This window comes from Microcaecilia unicolor, chromosome 7 (genome assembly GCF_901765095.1).
Source record: "Microcaecilia unicolor chromosome 7, aMicUni1.1, whole genome shotgun sequence".
Taxonomy (NCBI): domain Eukaryota; kingdom Metazoa; phylum Chordata; class Amphibia; order Gymnophiona; family Siphonopidae; genus Microcaecilia; species Microcaecilia unicolor.
Window position 1 is genome coordinate 69663708 of NC_044037.1, and position 23658 is coordinate 69687365.

At 42.6% G+C, this 23658-nt stretch overlaps 1 protein-coding gene across 1 annotated transcript in view; it reads right to left on the bottom strand.

Annotated features, from left to right (window-relative positions):
- The window catches only part of GABRA3 (gamma-aminobutyric acid type A receptor alpha3 subunit), a 315485-nt gene that overhangs the window by 144746 nt on the left and 147081 nt on the right, over positions 1 to 23658 (bottom strand). Inside the window, exon 4 of the mRNA XM_030210739.1 lies at positions 14212 to 14432. Coding sequence (XP_030066599.1) covers positions 14212 to 14432 — 221 coding nt within the window. The remainder of the gene's footprint in view (positions 1 to 14211; positions 14433 to 23658) is intronic.

Consider the following 23658-nt stretch of genomic DNA (forward strand, 5'->3'; position numbering starts at 1 on the left):
TTATAAACATTGGTGTAGGAAGGGCGGGGCGGTGGGGGCGGTCCACCCTGGGTGCACGCTGCTGGAGGGTGCAGAGAGCAGCCGTGCGCCTCTCGGCTCTGCTGGCTTCCTGATCCCTCTGCTCCGGAACAGGTTACTTCCTGTTCTGGGGCAGAAGAAGCAGGGAGCCAGTGGAGCCGACAGGCGCGCGGCTGCTCTCTGCACCCTCCAGCAGCCAAGAATGCACCCGGGGGGGGGGGGGGGCTTGATGCGCCGGGAAGGGGGTATCATTGCACTGGGGGGGGGGCTTGGTGTGCTGGGGGGGTGTCATGCTGCACCCTGGGGGGACAGACGCTGCACCCGGTGGGGGGGGGGGGGGCGCAGTGGCGACCCGCCCCGGGTGGCAGCCGACCTAGGATCTCCACTGGTTATAAATGTGGACATGAGCCAATATACCGATTGTGGAAACCTTTTCAAAATGGTTGTCACAATGTCTAGCGTCAGCCTTGTAATACATACGAAGTGAATTTATTTTTACAAAGAGAGTGTGAATTTTCCAAGTTTATTCAGTATTTACTATCCCACCCTATGGAAGCCATAAGGGTGCAGTTTACAATCTAAAATAGGGAAAGAAAAGGGGAAAAAATTGACAGACAAGAATACATTGCACGTAGGACATGGCATAATAGGGTAATAAGGGAAAAACTACAATCGTAATAGGAAAAAAAGTGGGATAGTAGAATAGGAATGCTCTGCTACAAACAGCCAACTCTGTTCAGTCAGTTGAAAAAGGAATTATTGATAGATGTCTGCAAATAGGTGGGTTTTAAATTCAGCTTTAAAATTTGATAGAGTGGATAGGAGTCTCAGGGAACTGGGGAGAGCATTTCAAAGACAAGGTCCTTGTATTAAAAAGATAGGGTCTCTAATGTGGTCATAGATTAGTATACTGTAGCTAGGAATGATTAGTTGATTGTGCTGAGCAGATCTGAATTAGAAGTTGAGAGCAATATAACAGTTTGTTAGAGGATAGAGGATAGAGTTTTGAAAAACAGTAACAAGATGTTAAAGACAATGTGTTATAGGTAACCAATGTGCATCTTTAAGGTAAGATGTGAAGTGATCAAATTTCCTAATCTTAGCTATCAGTCTGATTGCAGTGTTTTGTATAACCTTAAGATGATGCATTTTCTTGACCTTAATTCCTTGATAGAGGGAATTACAATAATCTAATTGCGCTATGACCAGGGAATGAACCAAATGTTGAGCGCAGATGGTGATAATATCGATTGTATGGAACAAATTAACCAAAGTTTGTAAACATAACTACGAACCACTCGAGAGATTTGGGGGTAGAATGTAAGTTCAGAGTCTAAAATTACTCCAAGAATGAGAACTGTGTCTACCCGAGGAACCTGAAAGAAGAATGAGTACAGGTAATAGTGTATTCACAACTTTGAATTTTGAAGGGTTTAAAGGTAGCTAGGTTGTTATCATGAAGCCAGTCTGTAATTACTGTAGCTTATGGTTCAAAATAGCGAATTCAATAGAGGATAGAGTATCTGAATATCATCTGCATACACATACATTGTCAAACCAAAGTAGAGCCAAAGTAGAGATTGAGACAAAGTTAAGAGAGGAGCTAGGAATATAACGAAAAGTGTTGATAAGAGAAGGGATCCTTGAGGGACCCCCCCCCCCCCCCACTCCAGGTTTGAACGTTGTCAATGAAGGCTCAACTAAGGAACCTAATACTCAGGCACTGGCTCTGGCCTATAGTACAAACCAATAGAAATTTAAGGGCCTCTTTTACTAAGGTGCACTAAACATTAGAGACATCCATAGGAATATATGGACGTCTTTAACGTTTAGCATACCCTAAATAGCGTGTGCTACAAATGCTAGCACGCCTTAGTAAAACACCCCCCAAATTCTCCTGTTGGAACAAATGAAGAATTTCATTACCCTCCCAGAATCTGTCCATAGCCATATACAATTTGCCTTAAATTCCCTCAGAAGACAGCAGCCTGTAAGTAATGTTCAATATTATAGTGTAATGTGGTATGTTATTACTGAGTTTATATTGCCCACATGCAACATAAGTCAAAGTAATATGTTAAAATAGAAAAAACATATATATGGATTTTTGCCTCCAGAGGTACTTTTCTAAAACTGAAACCTCCAAGAAATGATGCATATTGCAGCTTCTCATGTCTTTTGCAGCAGTGCCATTAAAACAATTAAACACTTGCTAGCATTTCATCAAAATGTGTGAAAGAGTGAAAACAAATTACAGCAATGAATTCTCTCAGGGTCTAATATTCTCAAAAAAGCTTTTAAGAACAAGTGACAGAGCCTCTTCCACACACCTGCACTGCATGTGATGCACAACAAAATCAGCTGACATTGACTTACTATAGCACTTGGCCCAGCACTAACATCTGTATATTCTAAGCCAGAAATGATCAATTCTGGTCCATAAGTGCAACCGACTGATCTGATTCAGAAACTCCACAAACTGACAGCAACATTAACTTTCAGAGTTTGGCTAGCCTGAAAACTAGACCTTTATGCAGAAGCTGAGGGCTAGAGTTGGCCATCACTGCTGTAAGCTGAGAATAAAACTGTAGATAGGTCTCTAGTGGGATCATTACTAAATAATTGTATCTCTATAGAAGAGACATACCATGCAGAGTAAATTAGTAGACTACACCATCCGTGCTGCAGCACACCTTTGGGAAATTGCTGCAGTCATGGGAGCCAACATTTTATAATGATTGGGGGTGCTAAACCGAAGGCAAATTATCCTATTCTGGACACAGTGAAGGAGCTCTCTGAATACTGGGGGCACTCAGTATTCACTAGCACCCACAGGACTGGCTCCTATGGCTGCAATGGTTGACAACTAGGCCCATATTAGCAAAAGAATCCTAGGGTCGTTTACTAAGCCGCGCTAGAGGTGCGCTAGTGTTCTTAGCGCGCACTAAAAATTAACATGCTGTAATGCTAGGAATAGAAATAGTACAGTAATATAATACAAATATATTGCAGCACTTCCTCACCAACAAAGCAGATTTTCCCCTATAGTTTCTAATCCCTGATGCAGCCGTAGGGTGAAACGTGGCCATGTTGGGTATTTGTATCAATAAATTTGCCCAGCACTCCTATATCCTTGGTCTGCTTTTTGCTTGCTGTCATGTTGGCATGCAGATCATCGCCTCTCTTGTTGGTTGTTATACATGCAGTATTATATTACTTTACCATGGATTTTTATTCTACTCACACCCTTTCTTGGTTCAGAGTGGATTACATCTTGAGTGAAAAAAAATGGTCCAATTAAACTGGGAGCTCAAAAAAAAAAGTGAAAATTTAACCTGACAATACATGTTTTCTAAATAAAGCTGCCTTAAAGAATTTATGAAAAGGTACATTAAAGAGGCTGGCAGAGAGGTCCAAATTTGTGTTGCCTAAAAAGGAAATAGTCCAGTAAAAATTCTCTTAGAGTGCACTTCATTGTAAGAGGGAAATTATAATCTCAAATAATTCTGGTTATCATATTTTGAGGCCAATACAGGAATCATTGAACATATATAGGCCGGAGCTAGACCCGGAATAACTTTAAAAATGAAACAGCATAATTTAAAGAGTATTCGAGCCTCTACTGGCAACCAGTGAAATTTTACATAATAAGGAGAAACTCTATTAATTTTTTTCAGTCCACATATAAAATGATTAGCCATATTCTGAGTAGTTCTTAATTGTCTAAGTAGATGTTTTGCACAACCAAGATATATGACATTGCAGTAGTCAAGTTTAGTCAGAATTAAGGCTTGTATGAGTAATCTAAAATTTTCTTGAGAAAAAGTATTTCTGTACATATTTTAAATTATTCATAAGCCAAAAACATTGCTTACAAAGCCATTTATCTGAATCTCCCATGACAAATTATGTTCTAAAATAACTTTTCAGAGATATGCATGCATAAATTTATATGCATATAGGGGCCCTGTTAAGAAAGAATTTTAAGCAATGTAGCCAGATTCTATAAAAGGTGGCGATAAAATTTGGCCTTCAATGCTATCCTATAAAGGGTGCTTCAGGATGAGCACTCTTTAGAACAGCACTGAGTGCCAAATTCAGCACTCAATTTTGGGCATAAGGATTTACACCAGCTAAAACCTGGTGTAAATCTTAGTGCATAAGCTAGACACAGATTCCCACTATTCTTTGCATCTTTTGTGAATGCCCTACACTCTCCATGCCCCTCCCATAGCCACACCCCTTTTTGAGTTGCATGTAATCAAATTTAGATGCCCATTGTTACAGAATAGCAAGTAGCCAGATCGGAGCCCAAATCATAATTAGTTCCAATTAAGTGCTTTTTAGCTCCAATAATTAATCACTGGAGCCCATCAACTAATTATTTTGGGTGTTGATCTGAGATCCGTGCCCAATTTGGATGACTTTTATAGAATCCAGGGTTTAACGCATGATCAAAAGGCATGGAAACACACATCTGCATGACCGTATTAAGGAGTTTTGCAGTAGTTTGCCTGTGTCTATGCATTAAACTGTGTATTACTGATTTTTTTTCTGAATTTTTCTGTCAGGGCATGGCATGGGTGGAGAGTAGACTTGGAAGTGCACATTAACCTTATTCCCCAGGATTCTATATATCGTGCCTCGATTTCCGCACAGAAATTAAAGTGAATTCCATAACAATGTGCATAGCTTAATTAGTTAACAAGCTAATCTGTACTGATAATTGGATGTTAACAAGCATTTATCAGCACTAATTGGCATTAATTAGAATTTAGGTGCACTAGTTACCCTAAGCATATTCTGTAACATGGTGCGCGTAATGCAAGGTTCTGTATTAGGAGTCAGTGACCAGGAAAAGGATCTAGGAGTCATCATTGATGATACTTTGAAACCGTCTGCTGAGTGTGCTGTGGTGCCAAAGAATGCAAATAGAATATTATGTATTATTAGGAAAGGAATGGAAAATAAAAATGAAGATGTTATAATGTCTTTGTATTGCTCCATGGTGCGACCGCACCTTGAATACCGCGTGCAATTCTGGTCACTGCATCTCAAAAAAAGATATTGTGGAATTAGAAAAGGTATAGAGAAGGGGATGGGATGACTTCCCTATAAGGAAAGGCTGAAATGGCTTGGGTTATTCAGTTTGGAGAAAAGATAACTGAGGGGAGATATAACAGAGGTATATAAAATGCTGAGTGGAGTGGAACGGGTAGACGTGAATCACTTGTTTACTCTTTCCAAAAATACTAGGACTAGGGGGCACGCGATGAAGCTACATAGCAGTAAATTTAAAACAAATTGGAGAAAATGTTTCTTCACTCAACGTGTAATTAAACTCTGGAATTTATTGCCAGAGAATGTGTTAAAAGCAGTTAGCTTAGCAGGGTTTAAAAAAGGTTTGGATAGCTTCCTAAAATGATGAGATATAATAACATAGTAAATGATGGTAGAGAAAGACCAATTGGGGGATACCAATGTAATTCCAACCAGGAGAAACAATTTATTGATGATATTAAAAATATATAAGATACAGACCAGCTTATTTTCGAAAGAGAAAAACGCCTATATTTCGACCCAAATCGGGAAATGGGCATTTTTCTAGCAAAGGCGCCCAAATCGGTATAATCGAAAGCCGATTTTGGGCGTTTCCAACTGCACTCCGTTGCGGAAATGAATAAAGTTGACGGGGGCGTGTCAGAGGTGTGGTGGAGGCGGAACTGGGGCGTGGTTATCAGCCGAGGAGAGATGGGCGTCTTTAGCTGATAATCGAAAAAAAAAAGGCGTTTTTACCGCGATTTTGAGTCACTTTTTTTGGACCTTTTTTTTCACAAACAAGTCCCAAAAAAGTGCCCAAACTGCCCAGATGACCACTGGAAGGAATCAAGGATGATCTCCCCAGACTCCCCCAGTGGTCACTAACCCCCTCCCACCAAAAAAACCCCCACTTTAAAAACTTTTTTCCAGCCTCAGATGCCGTACCCACCTCCATGACAGCAGAATATGTTCGATCCTGTCACAGCCTTTCCCTGGGTCAGATGTGGCTCTCGGGTGCAGTACAGGGTCACATCATCATTGCATTGTGGTGGGTTTAGGGTATTGGGCTCCGTGATTTCATTAGCTTGTGTTACAGTCTCACGATGTTGGTAGTTGGTAGGCTCCTCTCCCATGGTGCTTTTCCCCCTGCCTACTGGGTCAGAGTGTGCCCTGTTGTGTTTCCGGTAGTCCATGAGGTAGTGGTCATTTTTGTAAGCCAGTTTTAGATCCCTTCCATGTGTTAGCCACGTTAGAGAACTTAGTTCTTACCTTGAATGTGGCTGAAAGAGGGCATTGTACAACATTCTGCCAGCTCTGACCTGCTAATCTCACTACCAGGGAGACTCGTTGCCAGTGGTGGGGCACAACCTCTGATCTGCAGTTAACTGTGTGTAAACGCGGTTATTCCAATAAAGGACATTTTCGGAGAGATTAGTCTTCAGGTGTCAACTGGTGTGCCAATATTATACAGCAGTACCAAGTCCTAGAGGCCTGCGTGTATGCAGGTCCCTGGAGCACTTTTAGTGGGTACCGCAGTGCACTTCAGCCAGGTGGACCCAGGCCCATCCCCCCCCCCCCACCTGTAGCACTTGTGCTGGTAAATGGGAGGTCTCCAAAACCCACTGTACCCACAGGTAGGTGCCCGCTTCACCCCTAAGAGCTATAGTAGTGTTGTACATTTGTGGGTAGTGGGTTTTGGGGGAGGGGGGTTGGGAGCTCAGCACCATGGTAAGGGAGCTATGCATGTGGGACCTAGGGTGCCCAGTTGGTGTCCTGGCATATCAGGGGGGCGAGTGTACTACGAATCGTAGCCCCTCCCACGACCAAATAGCTCGGATTAGGGCGTTTTTGAGCTGGTCATTTTTAGTTTCCATTATCGCTAAAAAAAGCAAACGCCCAACTCAAAAACGTCCATTTTTTTGAAAATACGGTTTGGCCCGCCCCTTCACGGACCCATTCTTAGAGATAAACGCCCATGGAAATAGGCGTTTTTGTTCGATTATGCCCCTCAAAGGCTGCTAAGTCCAAAATATCAAGAAGACTGAATGGACTTGACACAGTCCTGCGTTTTGGTGCAGCAAGTGCCTTCCTCAGGAGTCAGAAATATTCCAGTCTAGTTGACAATGGAAAATTGTTAGCCAGTGAATGGCAGTACAGGGATATCAGCCAAACACAGGACTGTGTTGAGTTCATTCAGTCTTCTTGATATTTTGGACTTCTTGTGTATTTTTAGTATTATCAGTAAATTGTTTCCCCTGGTTTGAATTGCATTGGTCTCCCTCAATTGTTTTTGTTTGTTCTTGTGTTATGCAGTCTTCTTCCTCTCCTTTCACTGGCTGAGAAAAAACATGACCCATGGAGTCTGCCAAGGAAGGTTGTTGTACCCGACATGCAGTGCAAGTTATTCCCCCCTTGCTTGTGTTGTTGAGTTTGTACCTGCTGTGTATAGTAGGTTATGATCCATTATTTATGTATTTATTTACTTATTTATTTGTAACATTTGTATCCCACATTTTCCCACCCATTAGCAGGCTCAATGTGGCTTACAAAATACCATAAAGGTGAACGCCAAGTCCGGTAGGGGTAAACAAATATAGATTGAAATAGGGGTCAGGTTAGGGTATAAGGTACAATAAGGGTCAATGATAATAAGGAATATGTGGAGGGGCATAATCGAACGTGAACGCCTATCTCCATGAGCATCTATCTCTGAGAACGGGTACGTGAAGAGGTGGAACAAACCGTAGTTTCGAAAAAAATGGGCGTCGGATTTGTGCGGATTTGAACTGGGCGGTATCGTTTTTCAGCAATAGTGGAAACCAAAGGCGCCCAGCTCAAAAACGATCAAATCCAAGGCATTGGGTTGTGGGAGGGGCCAGGATTCGTAGTGCACTGGTCCCCCTCACATGCCAAGACACCAACCGGGCACCCTAGGGGGCACTTGTAACAATTAAAAAAACAAAGCAAACTACCTCTGAAGTCCATAGCTCCCTTCCCTTGGGTGCTGAGCCCCCCAAATCCCCCCAAAACCCACTCCCCACAACTCTACCATAGCACTTATGGCTGAAGGGGGTCACCTAGATGTGGGTACAGTGGGTTTTGGGGGCGGATTGGAGCGCTCCCATTTACCACCATGTGTAACAGGTAGGTGGGGGGATGGGCCTGGGTCCACCTGCCTGAAGTCCACTGCACCCACTAACAACTGCTCCAGGGACGTGCATACTGCTGCGATGGAGCTGGGTATGACATTTGAGGCTGGCATACAGGCTGGAAAAAAAAAGTTTTAAAAGTTTTTTTGGGGTGGGAGGGAGTTAGTGACCACTGGGGGAGTCAGGGGTGGTCATCCCCGATTCCCTCCGGTGGTCATCTGGTCATTTAGGGCACTTTTTTGGGACTTGTTTGTGGCAGCTCCTTGTGACTCTGGGCAAGTCACTTAACCCTCCATTGCCCCATGTAAGCCGCATTGAGCCTGCCATGAGTGGGAAAGCGCGGGGTACAAATGTAACAAAAATAAAAAAAATTTAAAAAGGGTCCAAAAAAAGTGACCCAAATTTGCACTAAAAACGCCTTTCTTTTTTCGATTATCGGCCGAGGACGCCCATCTCTCCTCGGCCGATAAACACGCCCCAGTCCCGCCTTTACCACGCCTCCGACATGCCCCGTCAACTTTGGCCATTTCCGTGACAGATTGCAGTTGAAGAAGCCCAAAATCGGCTTTCGATTATACCGATTTGGGCACCCACAGGAGAAAGACACCCATTTCCCGATTTGGGTCGAAATATGGGCGTCTTTCTCTTTCGAAAATAAGGTGGATAATGTCTAATACGATCTAAGGTTATGTTGTGTTGCAGAGTTGAAGCATTGAATTAGGGTCAGTAGGATAGGCCTTGCAAAACACATAAGTCTTTAATGATCTCCTGAAGTTAAGATGGTCGTAAATCATTTTCACAGTCTTTGGTAGTGCATTCCACATTTGTGTGCCTAAATAAGAGAAATTGGATGCTTAGATTGATTTATATCTGAGTCCTATGCAGCTCGGATAGTGGAGGTTCAAATAGGTACGTGATGTACTAGTTCTATTTCTGGTTGGAAGATCTATCAAGTCAACCATGTATCCTGGAGTTTCACCGTAGATAATCTTGTGGACCAAAGAGCAAATTTTGAAGGTAATGCGTTCCTTGATTGGGAGCCAATGCAGTTTTACTCGGAGAGGTTTGGCACTATCGAATCGTGTTTTGCCGAATATCAGCCTGGCAGCTGTGTTTTGGGCTGTCTGGAGTTTCTTCATGAGCTGTTCTTTACATCCCGCATATATTCCATTGCAGTAATCTGCATGGCTCAGAGCCATTGATTGCGTCAAGTTACGGAATGTTTCCCTCGAGAAGTAAGGTCTTAGATGTTTAAGTTTCCACATAGAATGAAACCTCTTCTTTATAATGGAGTTAACTTGGCTCTCAAGTGTAAGATGGTGATCAATTGTAACACCTAAAATTTTGAGGCCAGCAGAAATAGGAAGAGAATGATCAGGCGTGTTTAGGGTTGTGGGTTTATAATTATTATGTGGGGAATAGAAGTGCAAGTCATTATATAGGTGTTAAAAGTTGAATTTTCTGTGCTTGGTTTACATTCTATTGCCTTTTAGAAATCCCCTGTGTATATCCCATTCCTTTTTGAAATCTAGCACAATTTTTGTTTCCACCACCTCTTTTGAAAGGGGATTCTAAGTATCCACTATTCTTTCTGAGAATAAATATTTCCTGATGTTGATTTTGACTCTACTTCCCTGTAGCTTTATATCATATCTTCTAGCTCTAAAGCTTATCCTCATTTGGTAATGACTGTTCAGTATTTTAAGTATTTGAAGGTCGGTTTCATATCCCTTTTGTCCATCCTTGCCACTAAGGTATACACATTTAGGATCTCCAGTCTCTTCTTATATGATGGAGACCGCTTACTACTTTGGCCACCTTCCTCTGTACTATCTCCAATTTCTTTATGTGCTTACTGAGATACAGCCTCCAACACAGAACAAAGTACTCCAAGTGAGACCTTACTAATGAGAAATACATCAATGAAATTCCTCTTGAGTCATCAAGGATCTCCAGTAAAGAGGAAGATGAAACTGTGCTAAAAGAGAACACTTGGACACAGATCATGAGGGGCTGCAAAATCAACAGGCGCAAGTGAGTGTTTTTTTTTTAACACTGACCACCGTGGACAGAATTAGGCCCTAATATTCAATGCAGGGCCATACCTGGCTACTGACACTGAAACTGAATATTCAGGCCTGACTGAAAGTGTTTCTTGGAACCAGGACTTATACTGATCCTAGATGATATTCAGTCGGAACCCACATAAAGCATTTATGTGAGCCCAGCTGAATATCAACCAGAATCTGCATAAGAGGATGCACAATATCCTTTCTTCCCTCCCCTCCATGATGAACAGGGCCCTCCTTCCCTCCTCTCTGCTAACACCAGTCTACACCCCCACTCCTAGGATGCACCCCAGGACCTACTATTCCTTTCATTGGTGGTGGTGCTTTGCAGGGCAGGAACAATGCCCACTCACTCCAGCCCAGGCCAGCTTTTCCAGCAAAATGGCTGCCACAACCTCTAGCTGTAGTCTTACCATGGTACTTTAGTATCTCAAGGCTGCTGTTACAGGTCATGACAGCCATTTTGCTGGTAGAGTTGGCCTAGGCTGGATCGAGTAGGTATTGTTCCTTCCCTTAAGACCACCACCAACAATGACTGAAATGGTAGGCCTGGGGAAGCCTACTAAGGGAGAGGTGCTACTGTGGGTGGGTTTGTTCATCATCAGGGAGGGAAGAAGGGGGTCTTATTCTTCAGAGGAGGAGGGAGGGGATAGCACAGGCAGTTTCAGATCAGTACTCAAAAGTTTTGCAGGTGCCTGCCGATATTCAGTACCTGCAACCGCATAACTAACTGGGCAAAGTTAGGACTGATTTATGTGGTTCTACATGCCTGGTTAGCTATGTGGACACTGACTCTTGCTGGCCTAAACAAGATGCCACCTGAGGCGGAGCTAAGATGCCCCCCCCAGTTCGAGATGCCACCACCCCCCCCCCCTCACTTGCAGAGTTTACCTGTTTCGTCACATTCCAAACCCAGCAGCGGAAGTGATTCTCATACACTGCCCTGTTGCCAGCACCCGCCTCTTCCCTTTACTGTGGCTGCCTGAGTCTGACGAAACTGGAAGTTACATCTGAGAAGCGGCCACAGTAAAGGGAACAGGTGATGCAGGCGGCAGGGCAGCATATGGGACTCGCTACCGCTACCGGGTTTGGAACATGATGAAACAGGTAAACGCCGCGAATGGGGTAGCCGCTCCCCGAAGAGTGGAGAGATGCCACCCCTGAAGACTGCCGCCTGAGGCCCCCGCCTCAGGTGGCCTAATGGTCGGGTCGCCCCTATTGCCAGCACCCACATAACTCCTAGCTCTTCCCCAACTCCACCCCTGGAATGTCTGCAGTCTCCAGGAATATTCAGCAGCACTGCCCAGTTAAGTGCCTCTGAAGATTATGGATTAACCCACAGAGTACAATTTAAGTGGATAAAAATGACAGTCACAGCATTCATATACTTGATCTTTGAAATTTACCCTAAGAAAAGTAGCACATCATTTAAATCTACTGAACTTTCCTGTGCATGTATTTTTGAAATCATGAGCATTTAAGTGCTAACCCTTTCTCAACTCCAACCTCAGGCATGCCTCTTCAAACAACTAGTAAAGGCTCTAGCATACCTAGGGCAGGGCAGTGGAGGTGGTCCACCCCAGGTGCCGGCAGCAAGGGGGAGCACGGATCAGGTGTGCACTGTCTGCTCCTCCAGTCTTCTGCCCTGGAATGGGAAGTTGACATTTGAGGGGACAGGAGACAGGTAAAGCTGGCAGCGCGGACCTGCTCAGCGCATCCCCTTGCTTTGGAGGAGAGCGGTGTGTGCCACCCAGAGTTATGCACATGCTCTGTCTGGGGGGGGGGGGGGGGGGGAGGGTGTGCCCCACCCCACCCCACCCCACCCCAGGAGCCATATAAGTTAGGTACGCTGCTGAGTAAAGGTGCACGCATTCATACTATACAGGTCTAATATTACATGCAATTTTATAAAATCCCATTTCTTATCTGCTGACACAGCTTAGATCATTTCCATGCTACATCCTGTGGTAAAAGCCTTTATTCTTACACCTAGTTTTCTAACTCTTCCAGATGCTATTATTAGCCAATGAAATCAGAGATTAATTATATACACTGCTTTTTTTTTTTTAATGAGAGGCTGAAATTTAGCATTGTCTATATTCTGACCCGTTTGGAATTAGAACATATTTCACTGAACTTTTGACAGCATATGAGGCTAAAGATTTGCAATGGCCTTTCCCCCAAATTCTATAAATGGTGCCTTAAGTTGTGCGTGCTAATTTGGCCGCATGGCCAAATTGCATGCATAACTTAATTGATTAACAAGTCAATCAGCGCTGATAATCGGTACTTAACAACCAATTAGCAGCACTAATTGGGTTTAATTTGAATTTATACGCATAGTTTTCTAATCTAGGCCTATTCTATAATGTGGTGCACATAAAGGGGGTGTGGCCATGTGCATGTAATGGGCGGGTTATGGGCATTTCAAAAAATTGTGCACACTACTATTGAATACACCCGATCAGCGCCTAAGATAGGCCTGGTTTTAGGTGGCCTAAATGGGTGCACCTAAATTTTAGTCACAACAATGGCACATGAGCATATTCTATAAACTACGCCTAATCTTAGGCGTAGTTTATAGAATCACACTAAGTGCGTGGTTTTTCGGCACCAATTTTTAAGGTGCCATTTATAGAATTTGGCCCTTCGTGTATATGTTTCTGTGAATTATTTCACACAGACCTAACTCCAATTAATGTTGCCGTAGGAAGACAAGTATGAAAAAATAGCTATTAGACCAGTAAAATCTAGTCGACTTCTCTTGAGACCAGTAGTATATGAATTTATACAAATATGAAGCCAATTCTTTACCTACCTTATTAAAACTGTAGCCAGTTATTGTTAACCAGATGCCATATCCTGGAGAGGAGCAGCATCTATCAGACAGTATAAAAGGGTAATTCTACAGCTGGGAACCTGGTAGGCGCCTATTCTATAAAGGAACATAGGTGCCTACTTTTCTTTATAGAATACTAACAACTGTGAAAATATGCACCTACATGTTAGGTGCAACCACTTATGCCACTACTATTAATCATTTCTATAGTGTTATTAGATGTATGCAGTGCTGTACACATTATATGCAGGTACTTTCTCTGTCCCTAATGGGCTCACAATCTGAGTTTATGTACCTGGGGCAATGGAGGGTTGAGTGACTTGTTCAAGGTCACAAGGAGCTGCAGTGGGAATTGAACTGAGGTCATCAGGAACCAAGCCTGCTCCTCTACTCACTAACTATAGAGCTGGTGTGTGTCTAAGTTCCAGTGATATGGGCATAACTGACAGTATTTTGCAAGTTTTATAGGTGTAATTGTGAGTTATGCATGCTATGTGTATGCTACCTATAAAATATGCACTATGTAAGATATGCATGTATTTATATAATAGCACTTAGGTAAAATTTCAACATATATACACATATATGACATTATTCCAATAAGTTAGGTATGTATAACTGTTAGTGCATACTTTATAGAATTATCGTCAAACCCTAGATTCTATAAAGGTCACCCAAATTTGGACACCAAAATTTAGGCCCTATCCTGAGATGAGTGTACAACTTAATTAATTGAATTAAGGAATCAGTGATGTTAATTGGCACCAATTAGGATTTACATGCACATCTGGCTGCGTGCTATTCTATAACACTGGGTGCTCAAGTTCCATAGCAAGCAACCCAGAAGGGGGTATGGCCATGGGGTGCATGGGAAGGTCAGGGTCATTCCAAAAATGTGTGTGCAGTATCAGAGAAGGCATACGTTATGGTGACCAAACCTGGTCACAGGAATCAGAGCTATGCACTATTCTATGAAGGGTGCACAGCCCAGAGCAACCTTTACAGAATATCGTTGAGTGCCGATTTGTTTCAGTGCTGATTTTTGAGCGCCATTTACTGAGTCCAGCCCAAAGTGTCTAGACTTGAATCCACCTACCTCATCGTATACAGCAGAGTGCCATTATCTACCAAGCGTAGTAGCTTGTTGGGTGTAGTCATATTGTGGGCCACCGACTTCTTGCCATTGTGAAAGAAGGTATCAGGGGTCCAGATCTTACTTGCCAACAGATTATTGAGAGGAAGGATCTTCATAGGACCATCAAACCTAAGTCGTTCATCCCACCAGCTCTGCCGGAAGAAGACATCAATGGTGTACTCCTGGAAGATAGTGAATGGGAATGCACATGTGTATTAACAATATAAGAAACACAGACCTTTTTTTACGGTTTGTGGACCTATGATATTTGGAATGCGACAATCGCAGTGCAAATGGCTTTCATGACCCACTAATAAGTAACCCTTTTTTGGACCAGTAGATTCTTCCTGCTTTGTTGGATTTTAGGTCAATAAACTCATGGATCAATATTCAAAGCCATTATCTGGATAAAAGCTGCCATTATCAACACCGTGCATAACTTAATTGGCTTAACAAGCTAATCAACACTGATAACAGCACTTAGCAAGCAATAATAAGCACAAATTGGCAGTAATTAGAATTTATGCGTACAACTTGCTAAGCGTATTCTGTAATGCACTTTGCCTAACTTCTATTGCGTGCAAATAGGGGCATGGTTATAGGTGAGGAAATGGGCATTTCATGAGTGTTCCAAAATTTACATTCATAGTTATAGAATATGGTCCTCTGCATCTAAATCTACACGCCGGGATTTTCGCCATGTTTTTGCTGGGATATCAACTGAGCATATTCTATATACTGCACCTAAATCTAGGCAATACGCATAGGTGGAAATGTTTTCAATGCAGATATTTAGGCACCATATATAGAATCCCCCCCCCCCCCCCCCAATATAGATAAATGGCTTCACTTGCACTGGCTGGGGATTTTCAGCAACACTATCCAGGTAACTTACAGTAATCATGTGATATACCCCAGAGGACTGAATTGGTGCTTAGGCTTCTGTTTGTTAGTTAAATTCAGACACCATTTTGTAAGTCTTTTAACCAATGCAGCAGTGGCGTAGCCACAGGTGGGCCTGGGTGGGCCAATTAGTGCACAGTCATTTGTGAGGGAGCATTTACCGACACCTATATTCTAGATGATAAGGGCTCCCGTACTAACCATGTGCTAATAGGTTAGCATACCTGCAAAGTAGCTGCGCTAACCGATAAGCACTGGGCACACCTACTCTCTGCCCAAACATGCCCCCAGCCCTAAAAAATAAAAAAAAACTATTTTTTAGCACGTGGGAAGCACGCTCAGATACTAAAACGACTGTGGGATGCCTGAGCGTGCCCCTTGGTAGTGAATTGTAACCTATGGTGAGCACATGTTAATGCTTACCGCAGTTTAGTAAAAGGGCTCCAGTGGCACTTTCAACACTTTTGGAAGCTGTTACCACATAGAAGAAAGGTATGCACTATGATGACTCCCCTTTTTTTTAATTGGTTGATATAAGTGTTGCTCATGGATAGCTAGCTGCTTGCACTTTTGTTTGGAATTTTCTAGCTGTATACTCTGGAATGGCGAAGGCCATAAAGGAACACTGTAAGCCACATTGAGCCTGCAAATAGGTGGGAAAATGTGGGATACAAATGCAACTAATAAAATATACTTTGAGATTCTTAACAGTTTTTTTTAATAGTCTCTAGCTTTTAACTAATAGATGATACAGTGGAACAGCACCTGTGGGGTATATGAATTTTTTATTTCACCTCTTTCTGTTTAATCAATATGCCTTGAGTTATTTATTATGCTCTTGTGTATTGTACCAATGTCTCTTAGTTGCTTGTTTTAATTTGTCTGTTTTATTTATTTATTTGTTTTAAAGTATTCTTATAATTTATAGTAATAATCTGTTAGTTATTTATGTACTTATGCCTTAGTGTGATGAATACATTTGGACTTCCTCATCTATCTGCTGCTTTGTTGCCTATCTTGGATCTTGCGGATCATCAGCCTGTTTATTTTCTTGGACAGAATAGTTCAGTACTTCCTGTTGTAGCCTCTTCCCTCTTAGGAAGATAAAAGGAATGGGAAGGGAGAGCCTGGAGGTTTCCTAGGAGTCTGCAGAAATAGACACCCCTTTCCCTTATACCCAGGAACCATGTAATAGGCTAGCAGGAGAGGAGGAGGAAGTTTGCTGGTTCTCAGCAACTGTTGCTATGATTGCGAAAAAAAAAGTAGCACCAACAGTGGCTGAGAGCTCACAAGCTCACCTGCCCAGCCTTAGTTCAAACAAATTCATTTGCTCCTGCCCTGGACTCTAATGGCACCCACATCTTCACTCAGTTACCTTCTCTTTTATCACCTCTATACACTATGCTCCTCTCTGTGCTGTGCTGTGCTGTCCTCTCTCCCTCATCACTGCAAGAGTTGGAAAAATTGCTCCCTCCCTCCCAGCTGCTAATTGGGTCATTCATTCTTCTGGCCAGGAGCAGTCAGAGATCAGGAATTATCAGCTGCAACAAGCAGAGAGCTTTCATGACTTCCTGCCTCAGTCACCAAGTGATGTCACTCAAGCCTTGACTCTTTTTTTTTTTTTGTAAAATACCTATTCCAGATGGATATGCTGCAACTTACATGTGTTTTCTATACAACCATAGAAGTAGTTTACAAAGAACTCTGCATTCAGCAAACATTTTGTAAACACACTGCAAATTGTGGTGTGAAGGAGTAGCCTAGTAGTCAGGGATTTGGAATTGACATTACTATTGCTTGTGATTTTGTGTAAGTCACTTAACTTTCAATTGCCTCAAGTACAAAATTAGATTGTGAGCCCTCCAGAGACAGAGAAACATCAAGTATACCCAAATGTAACTCACCTCAATCTCATACTGTAAAAGGTGTGAGCAAAATATAAACTGTGAACATCTAAACTTGCATGTGCCTTTTCCTATGTAGACAACATGCCAAATACTGCATTATGGAGGCCATTCTATTAGGGTTGCACAGCGTTGCTTGTGCAAGTAGTGAGTTACACGTGCATTCACCTACAGGCTTAGGTAATGGTTTTAGAAAAGATGCTACTTAAACTTGCATATCTGCGGTACACTAAGATTTGCATGTTCATACATCTTAAAATGGCATATTATTGCGAGTTAGCTGCAAAAATAATACATCAGTTACATTTATAGTATTTTAAAATTTAGGTTGTATGTTAATTATCCCATTAGTGCACGGTACCTCTTTACGGTTAACACGGGAGCACTTACTGCCTTCTATTTACGGGGTGCTAAGTTCTCCTGCATTAAGGGGTCCTTTTACGAAGCTGCGGTAAAAAGGGCCATGTACTAGCAGTGGGGGCTGTTTTTGCCACACATGGCAGGGTATAATCGAACGGGGACGACCATCTCTAAGGGTGTCCATCTCTAAGGACATTCCGGTGAAGGGGCGGGGAAACCCGTATTATCAAAACAAGATGGACGTCCATCTTTCGTTTCGATAATATGGTCGGGGACGCCCAAATCTCAACATTTAGGTCGACCTTAGAGATGGTCATCCCCGGTTTTCGGCCATAATGGAAACCTAGGACGCCCATCTCAGAAATGACCAAATCCAAGCCCTTTGGTTGTGGGAGGAGCCAGCATTCCTAATGCACTGGTCCTCCTCACATGCCAGGACACCAACCGGGCACCCTAGGGGGCACCGCAGTGGACTTCACAAATTGCTCCCAGGTGCATAGCTCCCTTACCTTCAGTGCTGAGCCCCCCAACCCCGCCCCCCCGAAACCCACTCCCCACAACTGTACACCACTACTATAGCCCTTAGGGATGAAGGGGGGCACCTACATGTGGGTATAGTGGGTTTCGGGTGGGTTTTAGAGGGCTCACATTTACCACCACAAGTGTAACAGGTGGGAGGGGGATGGGCCTGGGTCCGCCTGCCTGAAGTGCACTGCACCTACTAAAAACTGCTCCAGGGACCTGCATACTGCTGTGATGGAGCTGGGTATAACATTTGAGGCAGGCATAGAGGTTGGAAAAAATGTTTTTTAATTTTTTTTTTTAGGGTGGAAGGGGGTTGGTGACCACTGGGGGAGTAAGGGAAGGTCATCCCCGATTCCATCCGGTGGTCATCTGGTCAGTTCAGGCTCCTTTTCGAGGCTTGGTCGTGAAAAAAAAGGGACCAAGTAAAGTCGACCAAATGCTCATGAGGGACGGCCTTCTTTTTTCCATTATCGGCCGGGGCCGGCCATCTCTTAACCACGCCCACATCCCGCCTTCGGTATACTGCTGACACGCCCCCTTAAACTTTGGTCGTCCCCAAGACGGAAAGCAGTTGAGGACGCAAAAAAATCGGCTTTCGATTATGCCATTGTGGGCGGCCTCGGGAGAAGGACGCCCATCTCCTGATTTGTGTTGGAAGATGCGTGTCCTCTTTGGAAAATAAGCTAGATTGTGGCCCTATTTACCGCAGTGGGTAAAAAAAGGCTGAAAATAGCCATGGCCTTGCGGTAAGATTGGGTAGTGCAAAGCTCTGCCCAATTACCACCAGGTTTGTGCCGCGTTAAAAAATACGGGCAGATTTTCCCTAGCACAGGAAATGGCACATGCTGGGGCTGGATCTACCACCAGTGCCCACGTGGGGACGGCGGTAGGTTCACATTAGTGTGTGGTAAGCCCACATTGGGCTTACTGCTGCTTTGTAAAAGGCCCCCTAATTGTATATTGGCCAGTTAGTGCACAGTAAGTGTAACACGTTAATTGGATAATATTTCCATGCCAAGCCCCCTGTGAGAGAAATTCTGAGAAATTTGTTAACATGCAGTTGGGTGAGCTACTGCAAAACATTTTAACATGGTTGCAAATTACCCTGTTTTTGTATGTTAAGCAAACATTAACCCACTGATTCTATAAAGTTTGCCAAAAATTTGCATGCACAAATTTAGGTGTGTTCCTGATTTGTGTGAGCAATTAAATATAATAATGAGCCAATCAGTGCTAATAATTGGCTTTTTAACAAGCAATTATTGACACTAATTAGTTTTAATTAGGACTAACATGCATAAAGTTAGGTGCAGGATCCGTGCCTAAATTTTACACACAGATCGAGAAAGAGGGCACAGAAATGGGAGAGTCATGTTCATTTCGGGGTGGATCAGGGTGTAGTTTTGAGTTATGCATTTAATTACATAATAATGGTGCTCCACACGTAGATTTAGGTGCATGCATTTGCACCATATTTTTGTAGTCCAAATGGCAGCGCCTAAATTTACATGCAACATGTATGCTTAAGCATTAATTCTATAAACCACGCCAAAATTTGGTGTGGCTTATAGAATACCGAGGGGCCCTTTTACCAAGCTACAGGAAAAAGGGCCCTGCAATAGCGGTGGGGGCCATTTCTTCCCATGTGCCAGGGCCCTTTTTACTGCAGCAGGTAAAAAAAAACCCCAGACAAACATGGTCATGCGGTAAGAGAACTATTACCATGTGGTCATGCAGCAGGGAGCCCTTACCACCAACTACTGAGGTGATAAGGGCTCCCGCAGTAACCGGGCAGCGTGTGGAGATGCCCGAGTACCACCAGGTTACTGCCAAGCAAACAATTTCCAGGGGTTTTCTTTTTCTCCCGGAAATGGTACGCGATCAGGGAGGAACTACCACCTGTGGCCTCGTTGGGCTTACCAAAGCTTTGTAAAAGACTCCCCGATTAAGTGGGTATTTTTCGACACTGATTATTTATTTATTTATTTGTTACATTTGTATCCCACATTTTCTCACCTATTTGCAGGCTCAATGTGGCTTACATAGTACCGTAAAGGCAATCGCCTAGTCCGGTAAAGGAACAAATACAATTAGACAGTGGCGTCGTGAGGGCAGCTGACACCCGGGGCAGGTCGCCGCTGCGCACACCCCCCGGGTGCAGCGCGACGCACCCTCCCCCCTCCGTAGCGCAACACCCCCCCGCCCGCGAGAACATACCTGGAAGGCGGTGAGGGGCGGGTGGGAGGGCCAATCCGCCGAGAGCACGCCGCTGGGGGGGGTGTCAGCGCCTCGCTGGTTCCTTGCTCTCTCTGCCCCGGAACAGGAAGTAACCTGTTCTGGGGCAGAGAGAGCAAGGAACCAGCGAGGCGTCGACACCCCCCAGTGGCGTGCACCGGGGCGGACCGCCCCACCGCCCCCCCCCTTCCTACGCCACTGCAATTAGATGTTAGGGTGGAATAGGGTAGGTAAGATTCAGGCACATTACGGGTTGAAGATAGGAAGGGTTAGATAATGTCCAATATGATCTTTGGTATAGATGTGTTGCAGAGCTGAGGCATTTATGTTGGGTCGGTAGGGTATGCCTTACCGAACAGGTAGGTCTTTAGTGATTTTCTGAATTTTAGATGGTCATGGATTGTTTTCACAGCTTTTGGCAGTGCATTCCATAGTCGCGTGCTTATGTAGGAGAAGTTGGACGCATAAGTAGTGGTGTACTGCAGGGATTGGTCCTTGTACTGGCTCTTTTTAACATCTTTGTGAGTGATATTGTGGAAGGACTGTCTAGTAAGGTTTGTCTCTTTGAGGATGATCACAAAGATACTGTGAATCAATATGGTAGCATGTCCTCTTATTGTGCAAGGAGGAAAAAGACCTAATCAAACTGTGGCAAGCAGCGGTATATAGAACCGGACTGCAAAATCAGCTGATCAGCATGCACACAGTTGAAAAATTGGTCACAAAAACTCCTATACAGTTCAATTACAAACAAAAAGCTATTCAATGACAAAAACAGTCTTCAGCACTTAAATGTCGTACAAAATCAATCACAAAAAAGGCATTTATCTTTAATGGTGCAATATATCTGTTTTCGGTCGCTCAGTCTTGGCAGGGTAGTAAATGACAGTGTGGTCCCGACACTGCCATCTATAGCATAGCACACTTTATTAAAAGGGCCCCAGAGTTATGAAGGGGGTATGTTATGCGGTAGTTTGGGTATATCTGAAAAGTATGCACAATGATTGTATGCAGATACATCTATAAAGTGGGTGCCAATCATGCGCATATATAATTAGAATAATATATAAATACCCATAATCCCTTGGGTCCTATATATGGCATCTGAAAATCTGTGCTGAAACTGAAGCATATTCTATAACAATGAACATAACTTAATTGGTTACCTAGCTAATCAGCACTGTTAATTGGATGTTAATGAGCAATTATCAGCACTAATTGGCATTAATTGAAATTTACATGCACAATTTGCAAAGTGTATTCTATAATGTGATGCACCTAAATTATAAGTTGCATAGTTGAAAAGGGGTGTGACCATGGGTGGGGCATGGACGTTTCTAAAATCTATGTGCATTGTTATAGAATACACCCAATCTGTGAGTAATTTAGGCATCGGGATTTATACCAAGTAAAACATGGCCTAAATGGACATGACCAAATTTAGTCACATGGTGAGCTGCTCAGTGTATGTTATAAACCACGTGGAAATTTAAGTCTATTCTATAAAATTTAGGCATATTTTAGAGAATACACCTAGGTGTAATTTTTTCAGATGCAGATTTTTCAGTCCACTCTGCCTTAGCACTATTCTGTAAATACACATATATCTTACATAGCATGTATTTGACAGGTAGGCATGAGTATAGGATAAGTCTGGGTGTGTATCTCTGGCATTTAAGCTCTATGATCGGTGTGTGTGACTAAATTATAGGCATATATTTCCCCTTTTATTCTTGAGATTGTCTGTGTGGCATGCTACACAATGTTACACATTTGTTTTATAGCTTTTCAATATATATATATATATATATATATATATATATATATATATATATATATATATATATATATATATAATATGGCTCTTACCCTTTTCATTGACAATGTTGGCTTTAGAGATACTTCTATAGAGTTCTCTGTGTCATTCTATTTGTGAAATAGGATATAGTGTGGATTGAAAAGACATTTCATGCTGTGGTAATGATGAAATGTTGATATTGTTTTCTTATCTATAATGAAAGAAGTGACTTAGGGTCACTAAGATTAATGATGTTTTATATGTTGAAGGCATATTTGATAATTGTTTATTCTTTTTGGTGACATTTTTAAATCCCCGCAGCTATTTTGTAACCCAGCTGATTAAAATGATAGGAATGTAAGGGCATGTTTATATATTTTTTAACATCAATCAATACAAAGGAAAAAATAAAGTGAATATATATGAAATTACTGACTATTGAAGTAATACTAAAGAAAACAAGAAGAACAAACTGAGATATAATCACAAAACATTAACCCCCAATAAAGAAGGGAGGGAGGAAAGTAGAAAACTAGCAGCATAAACTATGTTATATTGTGCATGTTCAACTCTACCCTGAAGATGGGATCTCACGGCTTTCACTGTTAGCTCCAGTTGAACTACCAGTAGTTGTTCCTACAGTACCTACGTAAGTCTGTCTAGCATCAAGGAAAAACCTTAACTGAGGTGGGTCAGAAAATACATTTTACATTATGAATTTAATAATACTCATACATTAAACAGGAAAATGAAACTGTGCCAGCAGATGTAAACTACAGGAAAAATTATTGATGTGAAGGGCAATTCTGTAACTAGGCACCCACATTTAAACTTGCACATGTAAATTTGCAGAACACCAGTGATTTCACAGTGCATGTACATTTATGTGTGTAAGTGGCAGCAAAGGACTTAGGGACGAAGTTATCAACATGGGCTACCATTAAGATGTGATATTTTACTGTTAACCTTAGTTATTAGTAACTAGGTCCCATTGCATAAAATGGGACCTCTGGTAAAATAACACGTCTAAATGGTAGCCCACGTTGATAAATGCACCCTAAAAAATATTCTTTAAGGGTAGGTGTAAAAGGCATACCCCCAAATTCTATATACAGTGTCTTCATTTCTGCGCAGAACTCAAGCATATTCTATAACAATGCACATAATTGGTTAACTAGCTAATCAGCGCAGTTACCTGGATGTCAACAAGCAATTATCTGCAATAATTAAGATTTATGTGCACAACTCACTAAGGGCTTCTTTTACAAAGCGGAGCTAGTGATTCCTGTGCAGCAAATGAGAGAAGGCCCATAGGAATTAAGTGGACTTCCTCTCATTTGTCGCACCGAGAATCAGTAGTGTGGCTTTGTTAAGAGGCCCTATCTGTATTCTGTAATGTGGTGCATGTAAATTCTAAGCCACATAGTTGAAAAGGAGGGCATGCCCATGGGCAGGGCATAGGCATTTCTAAAATCTATGCGCATTATTATAGAATACTCCCACTCTCCCTCGATTCTATACAATGCACCTAGAGATCCATGCCAAAATTGGAGTGGATTCTATAACAACGTGCTTTACAAGCTAATGAGTGCTGATAACAGCACTTAACAAGCAATAATGAGCACTAATTGGCACTAATTAAAATTTAGGTGCACAACTCACTAAGCGTATTCTGTATCAAAG